General features: G+C 36.2%; 3 protein-coding genes across 14 annotated transcripts in view; all 3 read right to left on the minus strand.

Annotated features, from left to right (window-relative positions):
• Positions 1-1,414: 1,414 nt before the first annotated feature.
• On the minus strand, positions 1,415-2,951 carry fgfbp1a (fibroblast growth factor binding protein 1a). Of its 2 annotated transcripts, none has more exons than XM_041990620.1 (2): positions 2,895-2,951; positions 1,415-2,246 (listed from the first exon to the last, which is right to left on the minus strand). In XM_041990620.1, the coding sequence occupies exon 2, from the start codon at positions 2,244-2,246 to the stop codon at positions 1,671-1,673; it is 576 nt and encodes a 191-aa protein (XP_041846554.1). In that variant the 5' UTR covers positions 2,895-2,951; the 3' UTR covers positions 1,415-1,670. The 2 variants fall into 2 exon arrangements, with proteins under 2 accessions (XP_041846554.1, XP_041846553.1); XM_041990619.1 differs by having other exon boundaries at positions 1,415-2,322.
• Positions 2,952-3,917: 966 nt separating this feature from the next.
• fgfbp2a (fibroblast growth factor binding protein 2a) lies at positions 3,918-5,142 on the minus strand. The gene is made up of 2 exons (XM_041990697.1): positions 4,463-5,142; positions 3,918-4,253 (listed from the first exon to the last, which is right to left on the minus strand). Exon 1 carries the CDS (start codon positions 5,134-5,136, stop codon positions 4,471-4,473), a length of 666 nt encoding a protein of 221 aa, XP_041846631.1. The 5' UTR covers positions 5,137-5,142; the 3' UTR covers positions 3,918-4,253; positions 4,463-4,470.
• Positions 5,143-9,079: 3,937 nt separating this feature from the next.
• The window catches only part of prom1a (prominin 1a), an 87,803-nt gene continuing 80,218 nt past the window's right edge, over positions 9,080-16,664 (minus strand). For 9 of the 11 annotated variants that reach the window (XM_041990189.1, XM_041990184.1, XM_041990188.1 and 6 more), the window contains 3 exons: positions 14,226-14,328; positions 11,880-11,912; positions 9,080-9,999 (listed from right to left, as the gene is read on the minus strand). In XM_041990189.1, the coding sequence (XP_041846123.1) occupies positions 14,259-14,328 (70 nt within the window). In that variant the 3' untranslated portion in view covers positions 9,080-9,999; positions 11,880-11,912; positions 14,226-14,258. Of the gene's footprint in view, positions 10,000-11,879; positions 11,913-14,225; positions 14,329-16,664 lie in introns of those variants that run through there. The other 2 variants (XM_041990192.1, XM_041990190.1) reach the window with 2 other exon arrangements.

The raw sequence follows: 16,664 nt of genomic DNA on the forward strand, positions 1-16,664 counted from the left end.
TGTTTTCTGAAATATAAGACAGTGGTTTATTTAATGAATTTTTACAGATGATAATCATTGGAGGGGACAAAAAAATCATGTTGTCTGAAATGAGCCTTGGTTTAAACAGACAAATTATGTCCAGGAAAATTACTGTATGTTGCAATATCATTTTTCTTTTATTATAATTTTACATTAATGGAAGCTCTTTATTGTGACCTCAGTTACACTTTTCTTTTTTTTAACTAATTTGCATTTGAAAGGATTGTTATATGTGGAACTAATTCCTTCAGCTTTATATACTGCAGCTGTCTGGAAGTACTTAATTGTCCAAATTCAGAAGGTTGGACAATTATGAGCTAGGGGTGCATTTCCAAAAATCTAACATCTTGAGAAACAGTTTTTACTGAGTGTATGCTCTCTCAAAGCGATTGCATCACATTTAACAAGCTTTCGAGCAGCTCTGCAGTCTTCTGTTTTCTGCAGCTGGTGTTTTAAAGTCTTGCTTGAAGAAAAACTCCCCCTTAAATGTACTTCTATATCCACTCCATTCCTACAGAAACTTTGCAGCTGCCCTCTAATTTACTTGTAGCTTTAGCCACATTGTCTCAGTCTGCCTTTTTTTCACCCATAATAGAGTTCCCACAAACTCAGAATGCAACCCGCTGTGGACATTGCATTGTGTTACAGCAGGGGATGATGATTAAATCATAAGGAAAGTCTTTTTTCCCCTCCTTTCTAAAACCACAGCATACCATCTGGCTGTTCAGGTTAAAGAAAAATGTGCCTCTCTCTTTATAACCTCTATTTGATTAGTGAATGTGGATGTGGACACTTTGTTTTAGCTGTGGTGGATGTGATCATGGCTATGGTCTGCAAAGACCAAATGCAGGCAAAATTGTAAATATGCCTTTTGACACTTAAAAAAAGAACCTAATATCTGTTTTAAGTTATAAGTGTTGAATGACGGCCTTTTTTAGCCTAGAGAAAAAGACAAACCTGAAACTATAGGACTATAGTTAATGGATTACCATAGAGCACATTTTTCATCTTGCCATATAGTTTTGCTGTTGCTATAAAAAGGATCAACAAATTAATAAGATATGTCGAGTTTGAACTTCTGAAAGAAAAAAGTGGAAAGTTTATCTGAACATCATGAATACAGAGTATAACCCTTTAACCCTGAATTCAAGCTTTCCATCTGATCTATTTGGACTCTTGTGCCCTTCGACTTTGATTGTTTAGGTTGAATTTGGTTTCATACCCAGTGTGAATCCAAAGAATCATCATTGCCAAGATATGCAAGCTAATCACACTGCCTCAGGTTATGTTGCTGTGTCAATACCAAACATGCTTTTTACTGATGAGATTCAGACAGTGATAAGAAACAAACACATTTCAGTCTTTGAAAAGAAAGAAAAATGGACGAAGGTTTGCTTTTGCTTTGCTCTACATGTACACTGAAACTCTCCTCTTTTCCAGCATATGCAAAAATGTTTGTGCAACATCAAATAGTAGAAAAAGTATTTATTGAAGAGGGAAATTTCTGTTAACACTGAGGATGACTACAGTCTACATATAATCTGTCAGAATAGTTTTCATAAGCATCAAACATTTAAAATAATGGTGTATAATAAAGTAATAAAATGACTCCATATGGTGAATATTTTATGTAAAGTTTTTTTTCTGGTTCAGCAATCATAATCCTTCACCATGGTGAAAAGTAGGGTGCACAAGCTTGACCAGGAGTCACTGCAGAACTCTTCTGCCAGCTTCTTGTTAGCGGGCTGACAGGATTTGACAGCTCCGGCTGCAGAAGGTGGAAGATAAGACGAGGCATCCTTCTTCTTCTGTGTGCCATGGAGTTTGAAATGAGAATCTCTTGCAGCTCTTCTGCACATGCCTGCTTTTACCAACACACTACTGTCCTGACACAAGTTCTCTTGCTTCTGCAGAGCCCTTGAAATCTGCTTCCAGTAGAGTTCTGTGTTGGAGACATATTGGGGGCAAACACCTGGTCTGGCAGTGTACTTGCACCTGAAGCTCCTGTCCCCTTTCATGCAGGTGACATTAAGTATAACAAGGTGTTCACCTGTTGCAGCCCAGATACACTCTGACTTGTCTCTGGTGACCAGTTTGCCTTTAACTGGCTGTGCAAAAACAGACTTTGGATGGCGACCTACTTTTAGCCCTGGCCTTTCCTTGTGCTGTGCCCTATCACCTCGCCCCCTTCGTCCATGGCTCTTCTGACAACTGCCCAGCATCATCTGATGGGAAATACAAGCCAGGACAAGGAGGATGGTGATGTTGGTGAGGAGAGCCATGAAAAGTGCAGAGCAAGCCCTACAAGAAAATAAATTCAGATTTAGGAGAACTGACCTCAAATCCCTTCCACTTCCTTTTGCAGAGAAACCCCTTTTAATCCCCTATGAGACCTACATTTCTCAAACTCATAGTTTCAGGAATATTCTAGACTTGAGGAAAAAAGGTTTTTTGTAAAGCACCTGCAAAAAAATTTGAAGTCATGATATAACATACAAAATTAAAGAAAAATGTGCATCCAGTTACATATAGATCATTCTGAAAACATGAAGAGAGGATCAAGTAAATGATACATAGATGGAAAAATCATAATGTGGCATAATCTGAAATATTAAATATATATGTATATATAACTATTACAACAGGAGTACCATTATGTAACAATAATGAACAAGAATACTATATGTGTTGTTTGATTTTAAAAGTAGCCTACTGTACAGGGTACACTGCATGGGAACATTAAAGTATTCTACATATTAAATCTATAGAAACATAGAAAATATCAAAAGCAACCAAATAAACACACTTGACAAGTTTTAAAATACCAGAACATGTTCATTATGGAGTGAGAACACAACAAGCAATTGTCTTACCTGAACTTGTCAGAGAAACTTCAGTATGCAGTCCTGACAGATGAGAACACAGTTGCCTTTGGCTGCAGCTCGCAAGAGGCTGCCACATAATCAGCCCTCCCCTTCAAACACGCACACACAAACACACACATACACAGCCTGACTGAAGGGCTTGTGAACTCGCTTGAATTTAGTCCAGTAAACCAAGAATAAGGCAAGAATAAGGTTGGATGTATACAAGGCAGAAGGTGTACCATGAGAGGAAAATCTTTTCACAAATTCTTCAGCCACAGAGCAATGTTGCTGTGATTCCTTGTCAGTTCAAATCACTGAATGCTGAGTGTGTAATTCTGTTTATGAATTTAGATTATAACTAACTTTATTTATGCTGAGGTATCAGATATAAGAGCAGTCAGTAGTGTTGGATCATATAACTTGACTCAAGAAATCCCAGCTGCTGTACAAGTAGTTTTTTAAATGTAAACAAATGTTAATATCTTAACGACCGTCAGTGTACCATCTAGTTAGTATTGCAAAATTAACATGACATTAATTATCCTGAAAGGAAACACAGGTCCTCTCAGGAGATAATTGCTAGCCGAGTGACCCTAGAACTCGATGACCTAATGGTCAAATGTGGTACAATGGGTGATTATAGAAACCTAAAACTAGTATACGACAATGGTTTTCAAAGTTTATAATTGTGGACTTCCCCTAAGCTTTCCAAACTTGCTTAGTTTTATTAAGTTCCTGAGCGGTCTTATTAACAATATCACACATTTTTATGCTATTGTGTTTGATCTCAGTATATGTAAACTAATATCTTGATTAATGTAATGTTGCTTACCCTCCATTCACCAATTCTCCCTTGAAACTATCTGATGCTTCACGCAGAGGCCTGCCTCCCATTTTTAAAGTCTTAGTTACACCACAATAACACTTCATAAAACATACTGATCTGAATGTTTATTGCAGGACTATTGTTTGTTCACAGAAAAAAATACACATCAATAAATACATTCAAAATAAGGTTTATTTGGCAAATAATATTTTCACATTTAATATAATTTTATATATATATTGACAGCACTTTTTTCACTCTTAAAAATGCAATATTCAAGGTAATGATACACAAATGCAAATACTTGTGTTGTCACAGATATTTCATGCAAAAACATAAATGAAGGTAGTAAAGTTCTTACAGGAATGTTTTCAGTGGAAGAATATGCATATAAAGTTCTGTGAGAAAAGTGTTTTCTTAATAAAATCACTGCAGTACCGCTGCATCCCCTGATGAGGGCACTAGTGTTCTTTTCCCCACAAATTCCTGGTCTGGAGTTTCCCCACCGGTGGCTTCTTTAAGCAGAAATTATGTATAATCTGTGAATAAAACAGAGAGAGGGATGCTTGTACTCTTGAATTTCATGTGCATCAGTAATTTCGTAACAGTAAATAAGTAAAAAAAAACATTTTGAATAAGAAAGCTGGAGGCAAACTGGATTAAATACATTCTTTCCACCACAATACTCTTGAATAAGTAATAAAACAGCATAGTGCTGTGTGTGAACAAGGAAAGTTCTGCTGCTCACCTCATTAGTTAATTTCGAAACAAACCAATGGCAAAGGAGCAGATGCCTTGCAGTGATCTCCAGCAATACTGTCGAGCCACCTTCTTGGCATATCTTTCAGCTGGAGGTGTCGTTGGTTGTGGAGTTGTTATCTGTGTGGTCTTAATTCGAAAGCCTTTCATAGCAGCTTGCCTTGCTGAATCAGGCCTTGCAGGTGCAGGTCGAGTTTGAGGTCCACCAAGCTGCTTTGCTTGTCTTGCTGCCGTTTTCCTACTTGAAGCCTCTGGCTGTGACTGGGAGGCGGAAGCAGATGACAAGATCATCTGAGAGTCATCAGTTGCTTTTTTGCACATATGAGGTTTGAGCTGTTTTGGGCCCTCGCAGGCATTGTGGAGCTTTCTCAGGGTCCACATCATTTGGACAAAGTAGTGCCGAGGGTTTTTATTATAGGCACTGCAGGTGTGAGGTTTCCCCACGTATTCGCACCAGTAGGAACGCTTGCCTCCTTGGCATGACAGCCTCAGCCTTGTATTTTCCCCTTGGCCAGTAATTATCATGGTGCACTTGTCCTTAGCCTTGGTGTTGAACTTGATGGGATCATCCCAGATGCTTTGTTTCCTGCTGCTATCATTCTGAGCCTCAGCTGGCCAAAGGCAGCAGGCGAGCAGCAAAGCCGTGGCCTGGATCAACATCATGTTGGATGGAGTGGAAGAGGAAGAGAGTAGGACTGCTTGAGCTGAGGATGCCTCCTGCTATTTATTGGCCAAACAGAGAGAGAGCAAATTCAAGCAGCAGAAAAAAGGAGTTAGACAAGAAAAAAAATGGCTATATGGGCGGAGAAAGAGAACAACCACATTACTCACAGCTGCCAGGAAAATGGAAGGGCTACATGTGAAATGAGTTGAGATGTTGACACTGATGCACATACTTGCAGGTGTTACGTAAAAAGTACAGACTGTGACTCATAGAGAAACTTCTAAAGATCACAACAATATTAAATGCACCTCATTGTAGTTTTTCTAATTTTTTGTTGCTCCAGGGTTTATGCACCCACACAGAAATTATGGTTCTTAACAATTTATATGTTTGCTGAAGACATTTCAATTAAAAAAATTGTATAGCATGTCTACTCATGTAACCCAGCATCAAGAATTTAACTTCTTGTTTGCAGTCAGAAGCCGCTGAAGCTCATAACTGTGCAGCAAAACCTATAATTTCCCCCAAACATAAACACAGTCCACTGCAAAATGTGAAGCGACACATGAAGGTACAAGATCTGCATGGCAAGGAGTGAGCAATTTCCATGCCAGTTTAAAAAGAAGAAGAGATGCCTGTGAAGGGAGGTTAGAGAAATTATATACCAAGAATTAAATTTAAAGTAAAACTGCCACGTTGTGCACTGATATTTAGTTATAAATTTCATGTTCATTCCCTTTGTAGCTTCATCAGTTTCAGGGCGAGGGACCATTCTTAACTTTGAGGAAACAAGCAAGTTTTTTTTATTTATTTATTTGAACCTTTCTTCAAAACAAAAGTGTGAACATTAAACATATTCTATGATACTACCCAGTGATTGAACAGGTGATTATAAATAAGTAAAATTCAACATCCTGAAGAGCTCATTATGTACAGTCAGTAAAAATAGTTAAAATAACCACACCCACACAGGGTTTTATGTGTCAGTACACAAACTGAAAAAAAAAAAAAAGATTTTCTCTGAACCACAGCTTCTGTTTGTGACTAAATTTGTGTCTGTACAAATGTACTTAGAAGTAGCATTAAGTTTGCATGTGGCTCGATGGTGGTGTTTATTCGTATACTGTTTGGTGCCGGAGTAAACCTCAGAGGGAAGCTTGTGGAAGATAATTATGTCTTTTTGAAATAGCTTTCCAGAAATGCTGCCCACGAGGACTCTGGGCAGTTGTGTCAGCACTACATAAAAACATGCATTGTTGTAATAATCTTAAACTTTTGGTGGCATTTTGTATTCATGTATAATTTATATTAATCTAAATAAAGGTTACTTGTACATTTTCTTACATTTGACTTATGCAGATTTTCATTTTTGTTTAAAAAAATATGAAAACACAGAAGTTTTTCCCAAGTTATGAACATGTTATCTAAAAAAAAGAAGGAAATGCAGAAAAAGGACAGAGAAGCCATAATTTTATTTTCAGTTTATTCACAATTTATACACTCTTGTTACTGCCACATGAAAAGCTTGTTCTTAATGGCGGCGTCTGTGCCCAACTTCAGAGCATCACGTTTCAAACAAGGTACCACGGTATGGATACGTGGTAACTAGTTTAAGCACTTAGTAGTATCATACAAGTTCCCTAAAGATCAGCGACCAGATTCTAATAAACAAGAAAACCAATGATAGTCAAAATGAGCACACAGATACCTAAAATTGTCAATCTTAACAATGAAATGGGTATTGAAATGAAATAAGTAAAAAAAAAAAAAAAGGAGAAAGAAATGGAATTTACTTTAAAAGAACATCACAGTTATATATATGTGTATGTCTATGTCCATGGCCCATATAAGAAGGGCATTTCAGGTTTTAATAACTTAAACCAGTCGGGATCATTTTAGATTTATCTCGCACTATAGATTAGGACTTTATTAAGAAAGCTGGCAGATCGTTTAACTGTAACAATCAAAGTTTCATGACACATAATTAGAGAGTGAATGTGAACTTAATGTCATGCCCTGTGGGGTTTTTTTCTGTGTGTATTTTTATTGTGTGCACACCCTGTATTCAAACTCCATTTTTCTACACTCAAATTGTAGGATTTGCCTCTAAAATAATACCTTAGTGATTTCTAATCCACATGGTCAAGGATTAAAGTCTGTTGAATGTTGTTATAGTTTCCATATTCATTAACATCAAGTCACTCATAAAGTTCATTACATATGACTGCATTAATAAACAACTTGGTGAATGTATTTGGAAGTATTTTCATTAGCTAATATAAATAATAATAAGATCCGTCTTCTTAGTCTGTTTTAGTTATTAATTTATTTATTACTCCATCTCTTCCCTTCAGAAATTAAATTTGCATGTTTCTAGCCAAACAAAAACATATCTGGTAATGCTGATGGTAAATAGAGGTATTCCCCACAAACAAGCTAAATAAACAAACAAGAAAAAAGGAGCTTGTGTGAGCCTCTTTGCTAGCAAGAAACTAGCTAAATGTGTTAGACTGGACATTATTCTTGAAAATATGAAATATTGGGCTATTTTTTCCCAAAATAAATAAATGAGAACACATGAGAAAAAATTATAATGTGAAACTAATGTATTAATTAATTTTCTATACCTCTTCTTCAATTCAAGTTCATGGGGATACTGGAGTCTATGCCAGCAATTAGCCGGCCAGAGACGAGGTACATCCTGGACAGGTTGCCAGAACAATTGCAGGGTTAACACAGAAAGACCATTTATGATCACACTCACTCCTAGGGAGAATTTAGAGTGACCAATTAATCTAACATGCATGTCTTTGGATGGTGAGAGAACATGCAAACTCCACACAAAAAGACCATCATTTGAACCCCTCCCCAGCCGAGACTTGAACTAATGACCTTCTTGCTGTGAGGCAACCACGGCACCACCAAGCAGCCCCAGAATTAATGTAGTGATGCGAAATAGTTTTACAAGCTTACCGCTAACCAGCCAATAGTTAGTAAAAGTAAATCAAGCCTAGCATCATAATAATTTCAAAATCTTTATGGCTACTCATAGATTAAAAAAAAATTAAGCCAATATAGAAACAGATTTTAATTACAGTGAATACTTGTATGCTTACTGTATAGTATAACTTATGTTATTGTGCGGGTAGCACACAAAAACACATCATAAACGTAACAACACAAAATCCAAACCTTTCAGTGTTAAGATGGACATTTTTTTTTCAGTGTGCATCAACTTCAGCTGAGTACAGCACAAAGCATGTTTTTTTTACAATCTGATTGAAAGTGCTCACTTGTCCCATTATTGGATTGTCAAATTTATAACAAACATTACTCTGCAGATAAATGATGCAAATCTAAACTGTAAACATGAAGGCGAGGTGGGTGGGAGAACTGAATTGGCTAGCAATATATTTCAGCATACGTCTTCCATCTCAAAAAACAAAGTAAAAAAAAATCTCTTGAATACATTCACTTGTTCCATGTATTCATAGCTACTGATTTTTCTTTCTTTCTTTTTTAAGCAGACAAACAAAAAGAGCAAATCACTGACAGACCATTAAAAAAAGAAGGGGGATTTTGGCTTGAGAATAAGTTTAATTCTCCACTATAAACGCAGGATTGACCTCAGTAAAAATGTTGGTGAAATCAACAAAATAGTGTTATTAATCACTTAGTCACATGGAGGGGCTTTAAAAACCTCACACTTTCACTAAAGTGTAAAATAATTGGCCGTGCTCTGACATGATTAGAAGGGAAAATCCACCCAAGACACTTAGACTGTTGTTAAAATTGTGGTGTAATTTTTTTGTGTGGTATATCTTTCATACTCCTGGGCCTAAAAAAAAAAAAAGAAATCTGAAGAATCCATTACAATAATAATTTCATTTTGTAAATGCATTTACAAAAAAAATCGAGAAAATTTATGAAAAAACTGCAAAACTGTAGATGGCACAGGTGAAGTGAATATTAGCATAGTTTAAAAGTATACATTTTAAAACACTACAACAAAAACACTTCCTCAATTTTCAACAGTTTAAGCGTGTTCAGTGGTATTTTCTGTTTTGAAAAGGAACATATTTAATTATTGGGCTGGAAAATGCATCTCAAAGGCAACCAATCATTTCCAATGTGAATCAAAAACCACCAAAACCAAACTTTCCTATAATATTGTAAACATTTTTTTTTTTAAATCATGCTCATTATTTTTATTTTTATTGTTTTATTTATTTATTTTTTTTACAAAAACTCCAAAACTTTGTCTGTGTTGGTACTGGTTTGATCAAACAATCACCAGGGGCTAAGATAACACACTTCCATTTCACAATTTGTCTTAAAAGGATGTTTCATTTCCAGCAAAACACACTTAAAATTCAACTTTGGTCACAGACGTACTGACACGCTGTAACACCTTTAAAATTAGCTTAAGCTGAAAGTGTCACATCCTTTTTTAAGTGCTGAGGGTAAACACGAGTCCTCTCAGCTTGGCGTGACCTTCAGGTAAGCATTCAGCTTCTGTTTTTAAGCACAAATAAGAGCATTGAAAAGAGCAAATGTCACAGTTAATGTCATGTCCTCTGAATGGTTTCTTTTTGTTTTTTTAAGCTAGGTTTTTGTACCTGAACAAATGTAAACGCTGACACAGCAGTCCTTTGAAAAGAAAGCTTGGCTCAGATTGATGCTGAGGGGAGAAGTGTTTCATATCCTTCAGGCAGTAACTGCACAAAAGGCAGTGATCTGCCTGATAGAGGAGGTTGAGTTGACTGTTGAAAAAACACCTGCAAGACTGTCTGTGATCTTCATCTGTTGTGAGGAAACAGGCTTTCAGTGGGCTCCCTCCAGTCTGAAAAACTGTGAAACAGCTATGAACAAAAGGAAACAGAACATACTGTTGTTAGTTTACACCCCACCAAAAATAAATTTAAATTAAATCTCTTCTAAATATATTCAGTCAACATCATTTGTTCAGTTTGCTGCTTTATAGAGTTGCTTTTAACTTTAAATAGATATTTGATTTTTAATGCCTGCAAAGTATTAAAACTAAAAACTGAAATCTTTCATCTACAAACAAACTATACGTTTATGGCAGATTAATAAGAAAATTGTAAAGATAGGCTAAGACCAATGCAAATAAGGTCTGACAATTTGAACTGCATGCTGGGACAAAAACAAATACTTGAAGTTTGAGAACAGCTCGATAGACCTCAGTAATAAAACAGGACACTGGTATGAAATCAAGCTTTAGTGTTCCCCGACAACCACCATTATGTGAATTGGAAGAAGTCTGGAGGCCATAAAGACATACTGAGTATTCAAGTAAGAACCATCAGTCACTACAACAGAGCATCAAAGGTTCTCTGCAGAGATGGAAGAACTTGCTGGAAAAACAAGCATCTTAGCAGGAATTTCTCCATCAGGCCTTCATGGTTGAGCAGCTACACTAAATGAAAGCTGTTCTGAGTTTGCCACGCAGCATTTAAGGGGTCTCTGAGTGAAGAATTCTCTATTCCTTATACTCTGATTCTTGTAGTGGACTTTTAACTACATAATTCACTGTGCAATAATATAGACTTCTGTTCCATGTTATAGCAAAGTTGTTAGTTAGTAGCTTAGTGTTGCATTATTCTGATTCTGATTGTGTTACAGCTCGTTCAGTTTTTTTTTTTTTTTTTTTGCTTTTGGAGAGAGGAATTTGGCATATATGTGGTGAAAGGGTCTAATTTAACCTAACATAAAATTATTCCAAACTAACATTTGGCAAATCTAATCAAAGAGTAAGTAATGTAGTAAATCAAAACTAAAAACAAAAACAAAGTTAGTGATTACAATTAGGACATAAACTTCAGCTGGAATCTCTAAAGCCACTCTTTCAGATTCTTTAATGTGGATTTTATGCTTCTTTTAAGCTGGACACATTATTTTATGTCCATTTTCAGAAGTGCTTATGTGAAAGAACAAAAATTCCCAAAAGCATGAATAATTTTGTATTTGACAAACTGCCATAAGACTAAGTTTCAGATAATAAAAAAAAAAAAAAACTTGATTTTTCTGGTCAGAACTTGTGCAACTGTGCAGTTTGAAAAGAAAGGAAATCCTCATTGCCTACTAGCACAGTGGTGGCAGCATCATGTTTGTCAGGCTATATTTTTGAGTTTTGGGCTTTCATAGTCACGCATGTTGTAGCCTTTACTGGTTGCTATGGAGTTATGTGAGGCTCAGCTTGGTTTTGATTAGATTAAGTTTGCTTTTGTTTGATGCATGAGCATATTCCAGTCAACTGCTAAGTTTTTCAAGCAGTTTCTAAAGAGGAATTCCTACATTAAACATCAGAGAACCTAACATAAAAATCTTCTAAAGTAAGGTATGAAAGTACCTCACACAGGAAGACCTGTCAGAACTGAGGGAGGGATGTACTCTGCCATACACTTGAAGAAACTGGAGGCATATAATCAAGGCAATGCTGGAGTGGCTTTAGGACAAAGCCTTGATGTTAAACTCACAGAATAGCTATGAAGAGGCAGTAAATGTGACAGAGCTTGTGCACTATGTAATTATAAGGAAAAATTAAGATTTTTGCAGTTGACACAAGCATAAATTGTTTGCTAAATGCACACTTGAACAATGGTTCTGAACCAGTGTAATCTTTACTGTTGATATGCAAGACAAAATTCATTCAGTTCTTGGCAGATATATCTAAATGACTAAAATATGAAATGTAAAAACAGCAAGAATGCAGACTTACTGTGGTGTACTTTAGTTCCAGTTTTCGAGGGCACTAGGAGGATGAATATCAGACAAAAAGTAATTAGACTTTTAAAGATATTATGTAAATACACTAAACTTGCTACTTTATTTATCTATTATTTTGACTGGCCCAGAAGATTAATGCAGCTTTGGCAGGGTTGTGAAAAAGGTAAGAAGAGCAGTCAGTGATGCTTTCATAAAACTAAGTATTTTCAAAGACCAAATTGTACTTCTTTCTCAAGAAAGAAAATATGAAGATCATGTACTCTAGAACTCCCACAAAACATGCTTTCTTTTGAGAATACTTTTCTCCTCATATTTATTTATCCATTTTCTATACCCGCTTCAGGGTCACAAGGTAATTGGAGCCTATCTCAGCAAATAGCAGGCAAGAGGCAGAATACACCCAATCTATCACAGGACAAACACAGATAGACAAACAACCACTCACACTCACTCCTAGAGAGAATTTAGAGTGACCAATTTACCTAACATGCATGTCTTTGGACAGTGGGAGGAAGCCGGAGTACCCGAGAGAGGGAACCCATGCATACACTAGGAGAACATGCAAACTCTATAAACTTATACAATCAGTTCTATAATAAGTTTGCCAGTTTTTACCTGAAAAATGATAATTAATTGTATTTACTGTTTACTTATAAAGGATGGTGGCCCTTCACTGCAAAATGTTCAAGTATTCTTTAATATGTTTGCCTTCTCCATCACTTAAATGAAAGTGAGATCATATTAAAATTAAAGTGTGTCATGTGAAGTATTTTATTAGTTTTCTAACCATGTCAATAAAACTGGCTGTTTTTAAATGAAGTAAAAACACAATTTCAGTGTTGTTGTATTGTAACACATGTTCTAACAGGTGCTTTTAACAAAGAGTTACACAAACATATTGTATAATTTAGCTCTTGTAACCTCTTGCCTTGATCAAGACCAATTTTTGATTTCTTGAATACAGGTTATTTTTGTATTTTTGATGACATAGTATGATAAATTCAACACAGTTAAGTTGGAAACCAAAGATCTTGGAAACTGTTGGTTCTGTTGGAATGTTTGTCCACAGTGCAAACCATAAAGCTTTTCAATAGACTAAAAGTGTCATTCCTATGTTTTCCTTGCACTGTTATATGTCTCCCTCTGGTCTGAGTCTATGTCAATATTTTGATTGGTTTAACATCTCCATACATCCTGCTCAAAACCATGACATCCACTGTAAACTCTTGCAAAAAGGAGACATGGGAATGACAGAAGGTGCTAAACTGTACACTTTGATCCTAGAGATTGACTCCTCCTGCACATTTTCCACAAGCCTTGCATTTTTCTACCTCCTCTCCTATTCTGGACTCCTTCTACTCCCCTCTCATCTTCAACAGTACACGCTACAAAATAAATGGTATAGTTACATACATCTATCCGTCTCGTCACGTGAAATCTGCCTTAAAAAAAAACAACAGCCTCGAGCTATGCTGCCACCTCAAACATTTACAGCCATGGTCTGCGACACCCCTATGCTTTGGAATGTGGAGAAACACACCCATTACATATTATCTGATGAAACTGGGCTGCAGTTTTACTTGTCAAAGATGAAAAAGTACAGGTGTTACCAACAACAATAATTATGGCTTTGACTCAAAAAAACTATGACTTTGTGGAAGACAGTATGAAATATTTCAGGGGCTTAAAAGGGAAGCAACTCAACATAACTCAGACATTTCATACTAACCACATGTTAAATGTCCTCTGTGAGAAAGGACAATGTTCTTTGCAGTTTATCATTATGAAAGAACAAGGCCTGCAGACAAACACTGACCTTTTGATCTATTCTCTTACAAAGAACAGGCTTTATTTTCAGCAACAGCGGAAAATAATTTAGCAAAAATTAACAGATTTACTGCTAAGTGGTGCTAATCTGTCTAACTAAGAAAAAAGAACAGTCCCACGAAGACATGACGTTTTTCAGACAAGTTTGGAACTAATTCTATGGCTATGATAGTGCCAAACATAGTAGAGCAAAGAAATAAAGATGCATGAGTACATTTAGGTTCTTCCCACTAATGCACAATGAGATTTACAAACAGACATTTATGGCTCTTTCCAAAATGATTCATTCTCACCATGATGGTTTTCCTGGGAGCAGAAAAGCACTAAAACAAGCTGTAAAGAGGTGTTAAGAGAGTTAGTAGGTAAAAGTTGCAAATATATAAGACTGAAAACAGATGAATAAAGACATAGTGATGGTAAGCAGAGAGCAGGACAAGCTGTTAGAGAGAATGGTGTGAGTAAAACAGTGTTAAAGACAGACTGACAGTCTGCGTCGCTAGCGATCCAGTACCTTTCAGGAGCCAGAACAAGAACTGGCTCTCCATCACCAGTCGATGTGCCTCGGAGGAGCCGAGGCCCGTGGGAACCTGTTCATGGTATCATAGGTAGGGATGCTACCAGCATGGGAACAAATACACACACAGGTCACAAAATTAACAGTTTAAGACAGAAAATTCAGCTGATTCCTTGGTATTTTGTGAAATCCTTACTCGCCTCTCTTCTATGTGAGAAAATAAAGGGGCGAGGGATTCAAAAGGCAGAGAGCAAAACATCTTCAACAACATCTAAATAATGGATTAACTGAACCGTTTATCTGTTGGCTGGTGATCAATCAATAGAGGTTATTAATTACTCACTGATGTGCAAGTTTCATTCCAAATTCTTGTGCAACTTATAGATATCTTTATATCTATAACCCATCTACCAACCCAGACACACACAGACCATAAAATGTATTCTGCTTCAAGGTTGCAACCTCTGCATACAGTATGTTGCATTTCATGTTCTTACAATATAATTTATCACATTATAATGTGATATGTTTTACATTTTTATAATAAAACTATCACGTTAGAATGTGATAAGGTCCCAATTTTTTCTATTTGGGTGAAAGCTCTGCGCTTTTGTAAAGATCTGATATTAGCCTCAATAATCCTCATTCTTTAATTTACATTTTATTTGTTCTCGTCATCAGTTCAAAATGTGTAGAAATGTAGCTCAGCATGGAATAAAACTTCAATCATGTCAAGTTCAACAAGTTTAAAAAATGATATAAAGATTTTTAAAACAGTTGTTTTGCTCTTTGCTTATAGTTTATGTTACAGAAGGTTGGTTTGGCAAAGTCATCCTCGTCCAAATGCAACTTAAAAATATAAAACATGCAGTTAGGTGTGGTTAGATTAAGGAGAAAAAGTAAATTTTGCAGCTTCACATTCAAGCTTGACATGCTTGCCTCTCTCTGAACAAAATGATCAGGTGTACATTCATCGGACTTTGGCTGACACTAAACAAGAGGAAAGAGGAAAGGTTTTCAATGTACACGAACGTCCATGCATCACACAGAGCATGCAGCTGGTTAGCGGTATGATCCCAGACCACAGAGTAGAAGAGTGTACAAAGTGATAGCAGTAATGGCAGCAAAAAGATTTAAAAGCTCCCTTTTTAGTTTTTTTATAATGAAAATTAATTATTGATTTTCTCTGTTTTTTGTGTTTGAAATACAGAACTTAAGTCAGGGTATGATTAACAGCATAGACTATTTATGTCTTTGTGTTATACAAACTCATATGTACAAGCGTGTGTGCATATGTGTGTCCATGACTCTTAAGTAGTTTTGAATTTCTTCTACTACCATAAGTTGTGATAACTTTTTTTGTGTGTTTCTTGTTCTTGCAAATTTACATACACAATTAAGCATTTGATAATCTTACAAAATAGGATTTTTAATAAGTAGCAAAATTGTCCAACAATTTAAAAGTGCAGCTGAAATAATTAATAATTCTTTTTTTATATATATATAATTTTCCTTGCAAACATTTTTGTGTTTAAATCTATAGATTTAACAAAATAAAAAATATGATGGTTCATTGTGTACTTTTAACTACTATAACTAGACATGGTCAACATGACTTGCTGAAGTTCAAAACAAGCATCAGAAAAGGGGATTTAAGTGATTTTGAACATGTCATGGTTGTTTGTGCCAAATGGGTTTGAGTATTTCAGAAAATGCTGATCTACTGGGATTTTCACACACAACCATCTCTAGGGTTTGCAGAGAATGGTCCTAAAAAGAGAAAATTTCCAGTGAGCAGCAGTTGTCTCAATGAAAATGCCTTTTTCATTCCAGGAGTCAGAGGACAATGGTCAGACTGATTAGAGATGATAGAAAGGCAACAAGAACTCAAACAAGCACTGGTTACAACCAACCAATGCAGAACACACAAGTAGAACCCTGAAGCAGATGGGCTCCAGCAGCAGAAGACCACACTGGGTGTCCCCTCTGTCACCTAGGAACAGGAAATTGTGGCTGCAATCCACACAGGCTCACCAAAATTGAACAGTAATAGACTAGAAAACAGTGTGTGGTCAAATGATGGCTGAGCCAGATTTTTGTCTAAACAACATGAAAGCATGGCTTCATTTTGGTTTGTATCAAGACAAAGACTTCTCTGTTTTTCAGTGGCCTCCACAGTCACCAGATCTCAATGCAATACAGCATCTTTGTGATGTGGTGGAAAGGGAGGTTCTCATCTTGGATGTATAGCTGACAAAACTGCAGCAACTGTGTGATGCGATCATGTTTATATTGAAGAATTATTCCAACACCTTGTTGAATCTGCAAAGGTGAATTAAAGCAGTTCTGCTGTCAAAAGGTGGCTCATCACCCTATATTTTATTGCCTAATAAAGTGGCCAGTGTATTTCACTTATTTGATTAGACTTGCAAACCT

The sequence above is a fragment of the Melanotaenia boesemani genome, chromosome 7 (assembly GCF_017639745.1).
Source record: "Melanotaenia boesemani isolate fMelBoe1 chromosome 7, fMelBoe1.pri, whole genome shotgun sequence".
Lineage (NCBI taxonomy): Eukaryota > Metazoa > Chordata > Actinopteri > Atheriniformes > Melanotaeniidae > Melanotaenia > Melanotaenia boesemani.

Excerpts from the sequence above, each read along its gene's own strand:
- fgfbp2a (XM_041990697.1), bottom strand. The coding sequence starts at position 5,136 with ATGATGTTGATCCAGGCCACGGCTTTGCTGCTCGCCTGCTGCCTTTGG.
- fgfbp1a (XM_041990619.1), bottom strand. The coding sequence starts at position 2,303 with ATGGCTCTCCTCACCAACATCACCATCCTCCTTGTCCTGGCTTGTATT.